A 13,987-nucleotide genomic window follows, 5' to 3' on the forward strand; every position below is an offset into this window, starting at 1 on the left:
ACTAAGTTGGTGACAGAAAAGGAAAGCTTAAAGAGTTTGCATAGTGTTCAGGATAGAATTTATTCGTGCACATAACTAGTAGCTGTTTCAGATAAGTGTTCTGTTAAAATTAAGTTACTTTCAATAGATTACTAAAAATCCACATGTCATTTTCAGGAACTGCCATTTTTCCCGGTTATTATATAGCTTAATGCGAATGGTACTGTTTGCCAGTGGACAGTGTACTAATACTCAGTTGATTGCAGGACCATTCAACCTGTGATTCTAGACAGCAACTACATAGCTTTGAAGAACCAGGTTATCAAAGCAGAACGTAGACTATTGAAGGAGTTGGGCTTCTGTTGCCACGTTAAACATCCACACAAGGTAAGAATACATCCCACAATCCAGGTTGCATCACAGTTCAGTCCTCATGCAACCTCACTTAGATACAACCAGTTCAGTACAGTAAGCCCTTGTTGTCTCTTGGTATGTTTTAAAACATTTCAACTTCTTCCATACATCAGGAACTAGGTTGGAGGGGATTTTTGTAAGCTGACTGTGAAGGTAACAATTGAACTCCAGTAGTCCATCTTTTTGTAATTTGTTGTGGACAGTTACAATAATGAACATAAGGAGACAGCACATAACAAAGGCTTACTGTGTACAGTATTGAGTGACTGATCATTATTCACTGTACTAAGCAACACTTGTTATATTTTATCGTTGTAAGATACATCTGACCAGTCAGAGTATGTTATGGTGAGTCTGTTAAACTTTCTAAAACCCATGAAACATAGCACAACTACTTTGTGAACATGCTATGGTCATATTCCTTGGTCATCATCATAATCAACAGTGCCTCACTCCCTCCTAGAATTTCTAACCTCTGACAGAAGATGGCCAAAACAGAACTGCCTCTTCAGTCACTCCTCATATTCTTCCTTCTCCCTGACCAGTATGTAGTACTGTTCCACTCTTCTGTATCATATATTATTACATCTTCTAACAGTAGCCTCAGCACTACCTTCAAAGGGCCTTAGATGCCCTATCTGTGTGCATTCCTTGAAGGTACATACCATCTCAGTGCATTGCTCTATTAGTTTGTATTACCACTGCTCACTCAATCACCCCTTCCTCCATTCAAAATATCTCGTAGATTTTTGTATTATGTACACTGTTCATCCTGTTTGTGCCTCTAGCTGTTTTGAAAAAAGATAATTATTGCAGCCTGTAACCAAGGAAGCTCTTTTTTTTCTTTTGTCACTCACTGCCATTAACCTCTTGGCTGTGTCCAGGATTCCGGAAATGCTGATCGGTAGACTGCATCGTATATTCCGGAAGGGTGGCGTGAAATTTCCTCAAAATTTCATGGGCTTTTTTAAAATAGTGCATGCATACGCACTCTGAGTGGGAGGGAGAGGTACTGCCTGGGTAAAGCAGTGGCCACTGCGGTCTCAGTACACATCTGGACGTCTCGGAGTCAAGACCTACCTCCCAAGCCCCTGAAAACTCCCAGCTCCCACCACCTGACTGGATGGGATTCATGGCCAAAGAAACGTAAAGTGAATTGTGTTGCATCCGGCATTACTTCACACGTAACTTCCACCTCACTATCACGACCCCAAAGACACCACTCCAAGCATCTGACCCAGTCAGAGTAGCAAACTTTGCTTATCTAGTGAGAGTGAATATGACCCAGATGGCCTGTGGACAGGTGCTGAGGGCGAGGCCAGTGATGATTTTGCGGAAACACATGTAGTAAAGAGTACTTGGGATGACAATGATGTTGAGGTAGAAGAGGAGAGGCAGTGCTGCCACGGTGACCACTGACATTGCCCCTTCCAGTACCACACCAAGCACTGCATCATGTAAGAGAAAAATTTACATCTGTGGTTATATCTGGTATTTTCATAAAGTTTGTAATGACTGCGCATGTGTTATCAGACATTACTGGTAGTCTGCATGTTCAGTCACATAAATGCTAGATAAAAATACGCGGGTAAAATCTAACCAGAGTGGCTAAAAGTATGAAATTATATTCTGAATTATTTTTTTTATGAATTTATTATTATTTCTGTGGAAATAGTGAAGTCGTGTGGCAAGTGCTAATGAAAGTAATTCGTGAAGTTTTAGTTTGTCATGACTGCCCAAATATACACAGATGCTACTGGTCACTCACGTAAATGCTAGGAAAAAATACGTGGATGAAATCAAACCAGAATGGGTAAAAGCATTGTTTTATATTGCAGGCAAACTCCGATATATGATACCTCTATGTGTCATACCTTGGGTTAGTGATGGGGGTAGAAATACCACCTTACCCCACCTAACAATGGCCGAGCCCTGGTTTAATGATGGATCCTCTGATGCTTTGTCTGGGAGTGATGTGCCAAAAGTTTGAATCACGTGCTTTTCCGTGGTCAGCTGAGCCCGCCTGCCTTCCAGGATGCACAGAAACGCTTGCTCAGTCCCCACACCAATCGCTCACCCTGCGTGCACACGTTGTTTTTTTCGCATCGGCCGTCTCTGTGTGAGGAACTCCCTTACGATCGCCTACCCCGCATTGTGTCGCACTGGCTGTCCCTGGGTGAGAAACTCTCTTACGCTCACCTACCCTGCATTGTGTTGCATCACCAACATCACACAGGCCATTATCATAGTGCATCATAACTGTGTCTCAGCAGTGCCGCGAGTAGAGCAGTGATACTTATCGTGTGTGGAGTGTGGTTTTGTGTGAATTTTGGCCTAAATAAGTGTGCTTATATATGGTAAGGGCGCTGCATGTGTTAGGGCTAGTGAGTTATTTAAAGGTGGTAGGCTTAGGTTAGCTTTTACAGCTGTTAGGCAATTTAGATTGGCTGTAATTTATTTATATATCTTTTTGTTTATTTATTACTATTATTATTATTATTATACAGTATATATATATTTTTATATTTATATATATATATATATATATATATATATATATTTTTTACTCCTTTGGTTAGGTTTAGGACTTGTTTGGAGGGGAAACCCAAGGCTCAAAAACGTGGCCCTATACTTTGCATGTTAAGTCGGCCCCGATATACCATACCCCCCCCCCCAGTGATGAGTTTTACTTAACCAACAGCATCGTTAAACCGGGGTTTGCTAGTATATTCTGAATAATTTTTTATGAATTAGTGATTTTTTTCTATGAAAATAAGTGAAGTCATGTGGTACATTGCTGAGTTAGCAAAGTGTTAGCGATTGTGATAATGTATAGCAAGGCAATGAGATCAATAGTAGATGACATTTTATCAGGAAGAGCTGATAAAAGTCATTCATGAAATTTTATGAAGTTTGCAATTACTGCTCACGTGCACAGACGCTACAGCGGGTACCTGTCCACTCTTAAATACTATCTATCTATCTACCTATCCATTGCCAGATGCCTCAATCTCGTAAGGGGTGGCCACAAACAAATTTCCTCCATGTCACCCTGTCTCCTGCCATTTCACTGCCCTGCTCCCAGCTCACACCCCTCTCTCTCATATACCTCTCCATCCCTTCATCTCATCCTTGGCCTCCCCCTCCCTCTTAAATACTAGGTAATTATATGTGGGTCAAATCAAACCAGAGTGTGTGAAACTGTTATTTTATGTTCTGTTCTGAATTATTTTTTATATAAGTGAATTAGTTATTATTTCAATGAAAAGTGAAGTCATGTGGTACATTGCTGAGGTTGCATAAAATGTGGAGGAAGGCAATGAAATGAATAGTAAATAACATTGTCAATAAGTTTTATACAAAATAAGCATGAATAAAAGTCTTTCATGAAGTAATGTAAGGGAATTAGTGATTATTTCTACCTAGGTAAGTGAAGTCAGGTGGTACATTGCCAAGATAGTGAAGTGTTTTAGTGGTTGCGAAAGTGTGCAACAAGGCAATGACATGAATAATAAATGGCGTTACATCAATAATTTTATAGAAAATAAATGATAATAAGTCTTTGATGAAGTTTTGTAAAGTTTGTAATGATTTTCCTTGCATCGCTACTATTCGCTAAACTCAAGGGTGAACTCTATGGAAAATCGCAATAAAATCATATAAGACTGGCTGGAAGTGTTTTTAGTGAGGAAACAACATGGCAGTAACCCTATTTTGTGTGAAAAAAATCTTGTGGTCTGGTAGTTAGAGGTGATTTCCACTGCGCTGGGCTATTTTACGCGCGTCAAACTGGCAAAAAACACCTTGTCTTAACGCGTTCTCCGGGGTGGGAGTACCTACGGACATGCAGTTTGTTGCAAAGGATAGTAGAAAGATTTAAGTTTGACAGAAATTTGAACTTTTAAGATTAAGGATAAGTGGGTTAAAACACGAGTTGAAAACATAATTTTTTTCCGACATCTCTGCACTGAGCTCACGGGTTGTCTTCATGGCCGCTGCAGCCATAGGGTTAAGTTTCACTCCCATATGAGAGTGTTTGCAGTAAGTCACACTGGGTCCTGTTGACCTTCATACTAGCCACCCTACCCACAGTCACCTCAGTTCTCAGTTGTACTGTGGAGTACATCCTGCTTCCACTCTTATATACTGTACTGCATGCCAAAATAAATTGTATTTTCTCTCGTTTCAAGTACAGTATCATTATTTACTGTTCTTTCACTTTCATTTTTCTTCTAGTGCAGACTCATTCACAGACTTGTAAATCAGATCATTCTCACTTTTTGTGCCATCATAACTCCATCATCATACAGGCAAGTCAGTGATTTCCATACATTATCATTTAACTAGTTAAGTCCATTACCTGTCCCCACTTTGATTAAAAATAAATAAATAAAAAGTAAAAAAAAAAAGAAAAAAAGAAAAAATACTGAACTGTACAGCACTTTTATTTAGTATTGTACTACCCACAGTGTTGCTTTTGTAGTGGTAACAGTTTTCATAGGCTGAGCAATAACAGTGGAAATATGCTCAAAACAGCATTAATTATTTTAAAAGTCAGTGCTTCTAACCATAACTGTAATTACAGAATTTCCTCATGTGTCAATAAGAAGAGCCTTAATTTGAGCTAAAGCTATATTCTGTAGATTTTCCCCATCCATCTTATAAATGTAACATTGTAATAAAGCATGATTAATTGATGAATGCAAAACCTTGATCATGCCAACTACTTTGTCCTGATATGCAAAACTTTTAGGGGGCATAGGTAGGACTATTAATGTAGGTTGGTTGACTGATGTTCATTCTTCTTGTAGATCATTATCATGTACCTGCGAGCCCTGGATGCGGACAACAACCGACGTCTGGCCCAATCCTCATGGTGAGTATTGTTATCTAGGCTACTACTGGCAGCTCCATCTTTGCCCTCCACTCAATCACATGCATACACAGACACACACAAACAACTGTCTTCCAGCACTTTAACTTTTGCTGGCCGTCCGTATGAAGGGATAGAGTATTACATCCTTGAAACTTAAGAACGATGGAATCTGTGCATTGAGAGAAGCCTTGTTCTCATGCTGACCCTTATCAGGTGCTTAGGTGTTTTTTTGTTGCAGTGTGTGGGAGTTAATTGGTTCATTTTCAAAATTGTGCCAGTTGCTTGATCAACCTGATGAACAAAGACCAGGCAAGTTTATATTCAAGATTCAACTACCCATGGTTATATAGAAGTGGTGTGTTAATTTGCCTAGTTCTTGTTCACCAAAAAAGATGTATGCCTTTTATGCTTTTTTTTTTTTTCAACTTGTAGAATCCCTTACTTCTTATTATCCCATATTGCCAATTGTATTAAAGTACAATGATTACTAGTGATAACTGCCTGGGTAGTAGAGTAGTACTTCCTCTCAAAAAATAATTACAGTGCATCAGTAATTACTTTAGTATAATTAAGGTTTGTACTTCAGATTCTGTTAACCCTGCATATTTTGAGGGATGGAGCTACCAGTATCTTGCTTTCCTTTTGTTTTGCAGTGGTTCGTGATTTACAGATGGGGAAGGTAGTGCACATGATTTTCTTGTGGATTAGTGATAGACTGTCATCTGAATAATGTTCATTTCAGTACCATATTTGGCAGACTTAGCAATCATTTTGATATACTATTGAAACAGATAGGTATTTATTACAATTTTATTGTTATTGCTGTGTATTTCAGAATTTTTTAACTGTCAAAGTAAATATCAGTAAAGAAGTTATTTGATTGCAAAGAGTAGCAGCTTGACTCAGTATTTAATGCAGTGCAGAACCCCAGTAATCTGAAAGTGAAGAAGCACATTGTTATTGGTGGTGATGGTGTCTGACTCTGTGTACTACCTTCACCTCTGCCTGTACAGTACTTGGCTTCACCTCACCTTCTTGACATGGTCCCTACTGTTTTGGGACCCAGGAAAAGGCACGTCTTGTTGAGAGTCAAGGAGTCTGTTCTTGCTGTGAAATATTCAGTGTGATTGTGTTTTCCCCAGTTGCCTCATCTTCAGACAACCACCATGCTCAGTGGATGTAATATAGTTTGGTGACAATTAGCCAGTTTTGGTTGTCATTTTAAACACTGCATCATAAGATTATGATTTTTGTTGTAACTTTGATTTTATTTAACAAGCTACCTCATCAGACTATGCTGTTGTCCGGAGTTGAGACAATTGATTAATGCCAGATTTCAAAATGTATGATTTGATGGAGGCTCATCAAAGACTCTGGATGACTTCTTGAGGCGAGGATGCCATTGGAACCTAAAGGAAGCTGCTGTTATTTAGGGAGACTTTTGGCATCGTAGGTTTGTTACTGTTAACAGGTATTTTATGAGTTTCTGTGAAGTTGATGGCATGAAAACCAGGCACAAAAACAGAAAAAGAAGAATTAAATAGAAAAATTAGAGGTGCTAGATTTATGATGCAGTGATCACTGTGAGGAATATATGATAACTGGTACTTAGTTTGGGTATAAGAGTTTAAAAATATCTGCAGATTTTTAATGCAAATTTGATTTAAGGTGTAAATAGAAAAAAAAAACGGTTTTGAGTTCAATTCTCTGACAAGTGTTTACTGCTGAAGGTGTTTGTTTGCCAAATCTGGTGATATTTACTCAATCAATCAATGTGTACATAATGACCAATATTAATGTGAGGTTTTGTTCCATCTCAGAGGAAGGTGGGGCAAGGTAAGTAGTGTTGGTGAGTCCAGCACTGCCCCAGCGCCCTCCATCCACCACCATCTTCACCCACAACCTCCAGCTCCACCACCACACCCACTCCCCCTGTGCTAGCGTGGCGCGGTGTGTGGCTGGCCGGCTGGCTCTGCTGGCTCTCTAGTTCACCCGGCTGGCTGCTTGGCTTCCACACCAGTGCCTCTCCTGGCCCTCCCCTGCTACCACACTAGAGCTCCTCAAGCCTCACTCCACACTTAGGATTGATTATGTTTCTGTAGCAAACATCAGTTTTTGCTCCACAGAAGGAATTGCAGTTTTTCTTTGTAAAGATTCAGATGAACTGGTAATTGCTTTAGCATCATGGTGTTGCTAAGAATTATCCTAGAAAATGTACTTTCTGAGTAAAAAAAAAAAAAAATGCTATTAATACAGTTTTGATGAAAGATTTGTCCGTAAAAAGACAGTTTCTATTGTAATGTAGGTCAAGTATCTCAGGGTGGGAGATGTAAAGGGATTGCATGCAAATGACACGTCAACATGAAATTTGTACAGCAAAAGTGATGTGCAGAACATCAGGTTCAGAGCTGAGATTAATCAATTTGTGGAGCTAAGTAATCGGTGTGGAAAATTTAACCAGTTGACTTATCTCTTTGGTAGTGGAAGTGACAGTGATGTGATGGCAAGACTGATCACAAGAAGGACAGTGGTGCAGTGATGGGGGGGAGGAATACCATGCACTAAGTTCTCTTTGCAGGTGTCTGAGGGCCAGGGCCACAGTAACTGGACAGAGGGCTCTGCCAGCCATCTACCAGACAGACTCCTGGTAGCCAGCAACAGCAAAGACCAGTGGATTGGTGGTTGGAAGGAGGGTCAGGTTGAACAGGTGGACTACGGGCAGTGCTATACACCACTTTACAGTCTTCTGAATTATAAGTTTTATAATTTTTCTTAATGAATCAGACTTTTAAAAATCTTTTCTCTTGAGAAAGTCTGATTTAGTAATGGTGTAAGGATTTTTTTTTTTTTAATATCCCCTTTTCTGTGGAGGAAGGTGATGCAAATTGTAGCAATGATGATAACAGTATGCAGCTTCACTGCAGTTGTCACTGTGCCTGGTAGCCATCAACTTCATTGGGTGTGGCACAGGCTTGTCCCCCCCAGCCCCTCATTTTTCTTCCACAGGAACTACATGAATGATGCCTTACGGACGGATGCCTTTGTACGCTACGACCCAGAAACTATTGCCTGTGCTTGCATCTGGCTGGCGGCACGGCTCCTTAAGTACCCACTTCCAGAACAGCCACCGTGGTACCTGGTTTTCAGGGTGAAATCAGAGCACATAGAGGAAGTAGCAGCATCTATACTCAGGCTGTATACAAGGAAAAAGGTTTGTATTTAACATTATTTCTATTTACCACACTCCACCCGTAAGTGGGGCAGGCGGGGGTTGGTGGCACTGTGCTCCTGAGGTGGACCAATTGCAGCTTCTACCTGGGAGCCAAACTAACTTGCATTTCCCTACTTTACGCCAAAGGAAAGACACTAATCCAACCCTGATTAGGTGCTACCTACCACAATGGGGCAATGGATCCCTACATGGTGTATATAGAGCATTGTACTGTACCTGTAGGACGGCCTCGCAGCAGCAGTTGCCTGTCTTTGGTTGACAGGTCTTCTTGGCCAGACTGATTGGGGCTAAGCAACATTGAATGAGGTGATGGTGGACACCCCAATGTCAATAGATTCAGAAGGTTAAGATTACCTAAAAGATAGCTTGAACATAGGGAGATATTGTTTTGGCCAATGCTAGACCACTTTATTCAGATGGGTACCTTGCATCATATTTGACGATAATTTATTCAGTGGTTTATATCACAATGACTTCTTTGGTGATTCAGTTAGGAAGGATTAAATATCATCTCTATTGACCCCTTCCACCTTAGGATAGAGTGAGATAGGGTCCTGTGAAGATAGGAGCTGATTAGTTAAATGGGGTATTCAGGCCCTCAGAATCCTCACTATACCTCCTACACAAAACTGTCTACTTGCGCATTTCACATGACTATTGTGCTTCTCGGTTAGAGTCAGGCGAGTGACTTCCATATGACTAGATAAAAACTGGGGTGACACACCTTTTTCATATACATTTTTTGCCATACAATATTCTTCAAATCCGCATGATTTCCCTGTTAGTTTCCTAGCATCCTGAACCTTTATATCCCCCCCCCCCCCCTCTTCAATACTGGTTTATTGTGTTTCCGCCAGGTTGTCCTATCATCTCACATCCCACCACCAGACTCACTCACATGTACACCCATTCTATCACCCCATTTACATTAATTCCCTTCATGTGACCATACCATCTAAGCACTATCTCTTCAGCTGTAGCATGCAGACTTCCTTACTGTATGTCTTTCATGAATCACATTACCAGTTACCTTATTCAGTCTCTGCACTTCACACAGATTCCGCAGTTACTTCATTTCCACTCCCTTAATCTTCATGCCACATCAAAGTCTCACACTTATATGTAAATGTCCCCATTTCCACTGACTTTATCTTCATGCCACATCAGTCTCATACCTATATTAATGTGGAAAGTAGAACTCATAAACTCCTTGGAATTAAGATGACATTTTAAAATATGTCTTTGCTATCAGCAGACAGTTTTATTCAGCTTTGGAGATTCTTGGTGTTTGAAAATAAAGCACTTAGAAGAATATTAGGAGTTAAGTGGTGGGAAAGGATACCAATTAGTAGAATTAGAGAAATAACGGGAGTGCAGCCGATCGATGAATATGTTAGATTCTCACGATGGAAGTGGCTAGGACATGTGTATAGGAGACAGGGAATAGTACGAGGTACACCAGGGTGGGTGGCACTTGGTAGGAGAGGTAGAGGAAGGCTAAAAGAGACGTGGGTGAGGACAATGAGATGGGAAGCTGGAGATGAGTGTTGGGGAGATCTTGAGGAGTTAGCACAAGATAGGATGTGGTGGTGTGAGTTCATTGAGGCCCTATGCATCCCTGAGGGTGCCACAGGAAATGATTGATTGATTGATTGGAGATTTTTCAGTTGGTGGTGTTAGATATACCCTTCACTAACCAGTTCAGTTTGAGAGAGCTTTTCATCATCATCATCGTCATCATCATCTGGAACTCCTTTCCCACCCTAGGGCAGGGTGAGGAGTAGCAGCATCCAGACAGCCTATGTTTTCCCAGTTCAATGGGCCACGCTTCCATTCACTCATCATTCAAGCCCACGGAATCCTGGCTCCATCAGATAGGCCAAAAAAAATTACATGTCCTGTAGCTTCACATACACCTAACTGATTGAGTCAAATCCCTGGTTATGCACTTCTTCGTACAAAATTCTTCCAGCCAGCTCAGTCTCTTGTCAGTCCCTTAGCCTCACCAACTTCCATACCTCTCTGAACTCATCCACCATATCCCACCATCTTCTTCTTGGTCTGCCTCACCCCCTCCCTCCTTTAGATTTGCTCAGATATGCCTTTTTCACCGTTCTATTGTCATCCATTCTCTCCACATGACCAATCCATCTTAGTACACTCTTTTCGATTCTGGTGTCCACAGACTTCCTCAATCCGCATCTTTCATGAATCACATTATTCCACATCCTGTCCACTCTCAGATGCAGTTTGGGTTAATGCCAGGCAGGGGGACCACTTATGCCATATTCATTATTTGACAGCTTCAGGAAGAATATATAAGAAAGAAAAGGGAACTGTATTTTGTTTTTCTTGATTTGGAGAAAGCCTTTGACTGAGTCCTTAGAGAGGTGGTGAAATGGGCAATGTGAAAGCTTGGGATCAAAGAGTGGCTGGTTAGGATGGTTATGGCCACGTATGTGGGTGCTCGCACCCAGGTAAGAGTGAATGGAGATTTGATTGATGAGTTTTCCATGAATGTTGGTGTGCATCAGGGGTCAGTGTTGAGTCCCTTGTTGTTTATCATGGTACTTGAAGAGCTCTCACATGATTTCAGAGATGGACTTCCCTAGGAGATGTTGTATGCTGATGATTTGATGTTGATTGCAGAGAATGAAAGGAAGGTGGAGGAAAGATTTAGGAAGTGGAGAGATGGTATGGGGCACAGGAGCTTAAGAGTAAATGCAGATAAAAGTGATAATATCCAGCGTTGGTGGCAGTACTGTCAAAGAAGAGGGAGAATGGCCATGTGCAATTTGCCACAAGGACATGGGAAGTAATTCCATCTTGTACAGTGTTTGTGATAAGTGGGTGCATAAGAGATGTAGTGGTATTAGAGGTAGACTGCGAGAAAATGCTGATTTTGTGTGTGTGGTGTGTCGAGGAGAGCAGGTGGAGATTGTCAGGCGTGAAAGGATTAAACTTGCGGGTGAGTCTCTTGAGTGTGTGGAAGAGTTTTGTTATTTGAGAGACATGTTATTTGCTGGAGGTGGGGCTTGACTCCATGGCTAGAGTAAAGACTGATTGGAAAAAGTTCAGGGAGCTGTTGCCTCTCTTGACTTGAGAGGGCTTTCCCTCTGTGCTAAGGAATCTTTGTAAGTGACGTGTTCGGAGTGTAATGCTGTTTGGTAGAGAGACCTGGGCAGTAAAGGAAGAGAATATTCATAGGCTCAGACATGTAGAAACGACAGTGATTAGGTGGATGTTCAGTGCATCCCAGAGTGCGAGGCCCGGGGGTACTAGGTTTACGATGGAAGAATTGAGAGGTAGGATGGCACTGGAGTGTATTGGTGTTGTGATGAGGAGGGGTAGATTGAGATTGTTTGGGCATGTGAAGATGATGGGGGATGATAATTGGATGCTGAAAGTGAGATGTTTTAATGCTGTAGGCTTTCTATTTTATGAAGGCAGTTTGGGTGGGGCAGCCTAAGACCTCACACCACTAGCTCAGTTGCCACATCGGCGCCACACACGTGTAATTACTCCTGCTCACCCCTCTTTCCCTCTCTTTCTCTCCTATTTTAAGTTAGTAACTACTTATAAATGAATTTTAAATACTCTGTATAGATGCAATAAAAAAAAAAAAAACTATAGTATAATATGAGTCCCATGGGATTTGTCAGCGTTGCTTTTGCGACTTTGTTAAGGGCAGTGACATGAGGGATAGCCATGTGTGTGAGGGTCATACTCAGTCAGTCTCCCGCCATAGAAGCTTGCCCATCAAAAGTCAAAACGAGAAAAAAAAAAATTAGTAGCAGTTAATACTGTATAAATATGAGAGCGAGAGAGAGGAGCACGTGTGTGGTGGCGATGTGGCAACAGACCTAGTGGTGTGATGTCTTAGGAGGCCCCACCCAAACTGCCTTCATAAAATAGAAAGCCTGTAGGGATAGAGTTGCGAGAAGTAGACCGAAAAGGACCTGGGACGAGGTCATTGAGTGTGACCTCAGGGATAACAGACTGAATAGGGAAGCTGCCAGAAATTGAGCAGTATGGAGAACTGCCATTAGGTGACCAGTGTCAACACTTGCAAGCAAATTGGAGCCTTTACAAAACAAAACTAAATTAAGGTGTTAAATTGAAAATGAATAGATGTTTAGCCTGATTCATTCAGTCTTTAGTGATACAATAATCCCCCATTTATCTGATTTAATAGAGCCAAAGGCATGTCTGGATAATGGACTTCTCCCATGGCCACCCTTTGTACATAACCTAACTTTGAAAGCCTTTTTAAAAGGCCAGTACAGTATATCATACAACACTTGTTTCTGTTGTTTTGCACTGCTCTATCTGTTGAAACAGACCCATCAAGCACAGACGTGCAATCACCTCTGCAGGGCTGTACCCTGCAGTGGTTTGAAAAAACATGAAAAATACAGCTACTCAAGAAATATGAAGAGGGCATACAAAACGTAATGGTAAAATGGAATAATATCATGGTACAGTACAGTAAGCAAGACTAAAATCAAGGTGAACACTCACGATTTCCCACAGGGCGTCGTGCTGAATAACCCTCTAGCTTCATGACTCTTAACTGTTGCACTGCACAGTACATCCTGCGTGGTTTAGTGGTGTACCCTAATGAGCTTAGTTGCGGTCAGAGTCAAGGAGGAGCTCCAGCTCAGCCAAGGGGCTGTGGGATGTGGTGGTAGACTGCCCATTTCAGGTGACTCAAAAGACAGCTGAAAACTCACTTCCAGGGAGGAGACAGTGGCTGATGACGTGCTAGTTTGTGATTCCGTTGTTGAAGGCATGGTTTGATGCTGTGATGTTGGCAGAGAGGAGGTGGACTGGGCTGGGGTCAGAGGCCTGAAAAATGAGTCGATCTTGGACACAATAGCGATGATTCAGTTGTCGAATGATACTCTGCCGCACAGAATGCATATTGTCCGCAAGGGTAAGAGGCACCGTCTTTCTATCACAATCCGGGTGCTCAGCATACTCAAGCACCTTCTCAAGGTTTGCTTGGAATGTGCTCAGGTAGGGGATGGCTGGAGTCCTGCAGTTCTCTGGGTCGTCCGCGTCGTCCTCATCTTCCTCGTCGTTCTTGTCTGGCCGGGCAGCAACAACTGAAACGGCAGTCTCAACATCAGACATAACCTGAAAGCCGGGATTGCTCCCATCCTCGTCTTAACTACTCCCACACATAATAAGCATCCACAGCCTCGCCTGCATTATGAAGGTAGGCATGGAGGTCTACATCAAATCCCAGAAAGTCGTGTCTGCCCTCGTGTTTGTGAAGGAGACTAAACCAACTGCTTTTTAGGGTTTTTATGGAAACTTCCTCCCATGCACTCGCCCAGTTGTGCACTGCAGACCTGAGGTGCTTGTGTTGTAGATTCTCCAGTGTCCTCTGTCCTCGCATGTTCAGCCTGACTCTGCTTGTCTTATTCTTCAAGAACAACCATCCCCTCATCCAGGAACCTCCATCGGTATAGCCTCTTTGT

General features: G+C 41.8%; 1 protein-coding gene across 2 annotated transcripts in view; it reads left to right on the forward strand.

Annotated features, from left to right (window-relative positions):
• Positions 1-13,987, forward strand: part of LOC145392259 (cyclin-L1-like) — a 60,185-nt gene that overhangs the window by 33,332 nt on the left and 12,866 nt on the right. For both annotated transcript variants that reach the window (XM_080266726.1, XM_080266725.1), the window contains 3 exons: positions 246-366; positions 5,205-5,269; positions 8,276-8,480. In XM_080266726.1, coding sequence (XP_080122852.1) covers positions 246-366; positions 5,205-5,269; positions 8,276-8,480 — 391 coding nt within the window. The remainder of the gene's footprint in view (positions 1-245; positions 367-5,204; positions 5,270-8,275; positions 8,481-13,987) is intronic.

This window comes from Coenobita brevimanus, chromosome 21 (genome assembly GCF_032717465.1).
Source record: "Coenobita brevimanus isolate Jiangsu-jjx chromosome 21, ASM3271746v2, whole genome shotgun sequence".
Classification (NCBI taxonomy): Eukaryota; Metazoa; Arthropoda; class Malacostraca; order Decapoda; family Coenobitidae; genus Coenobita; species Coenobita brevimanus.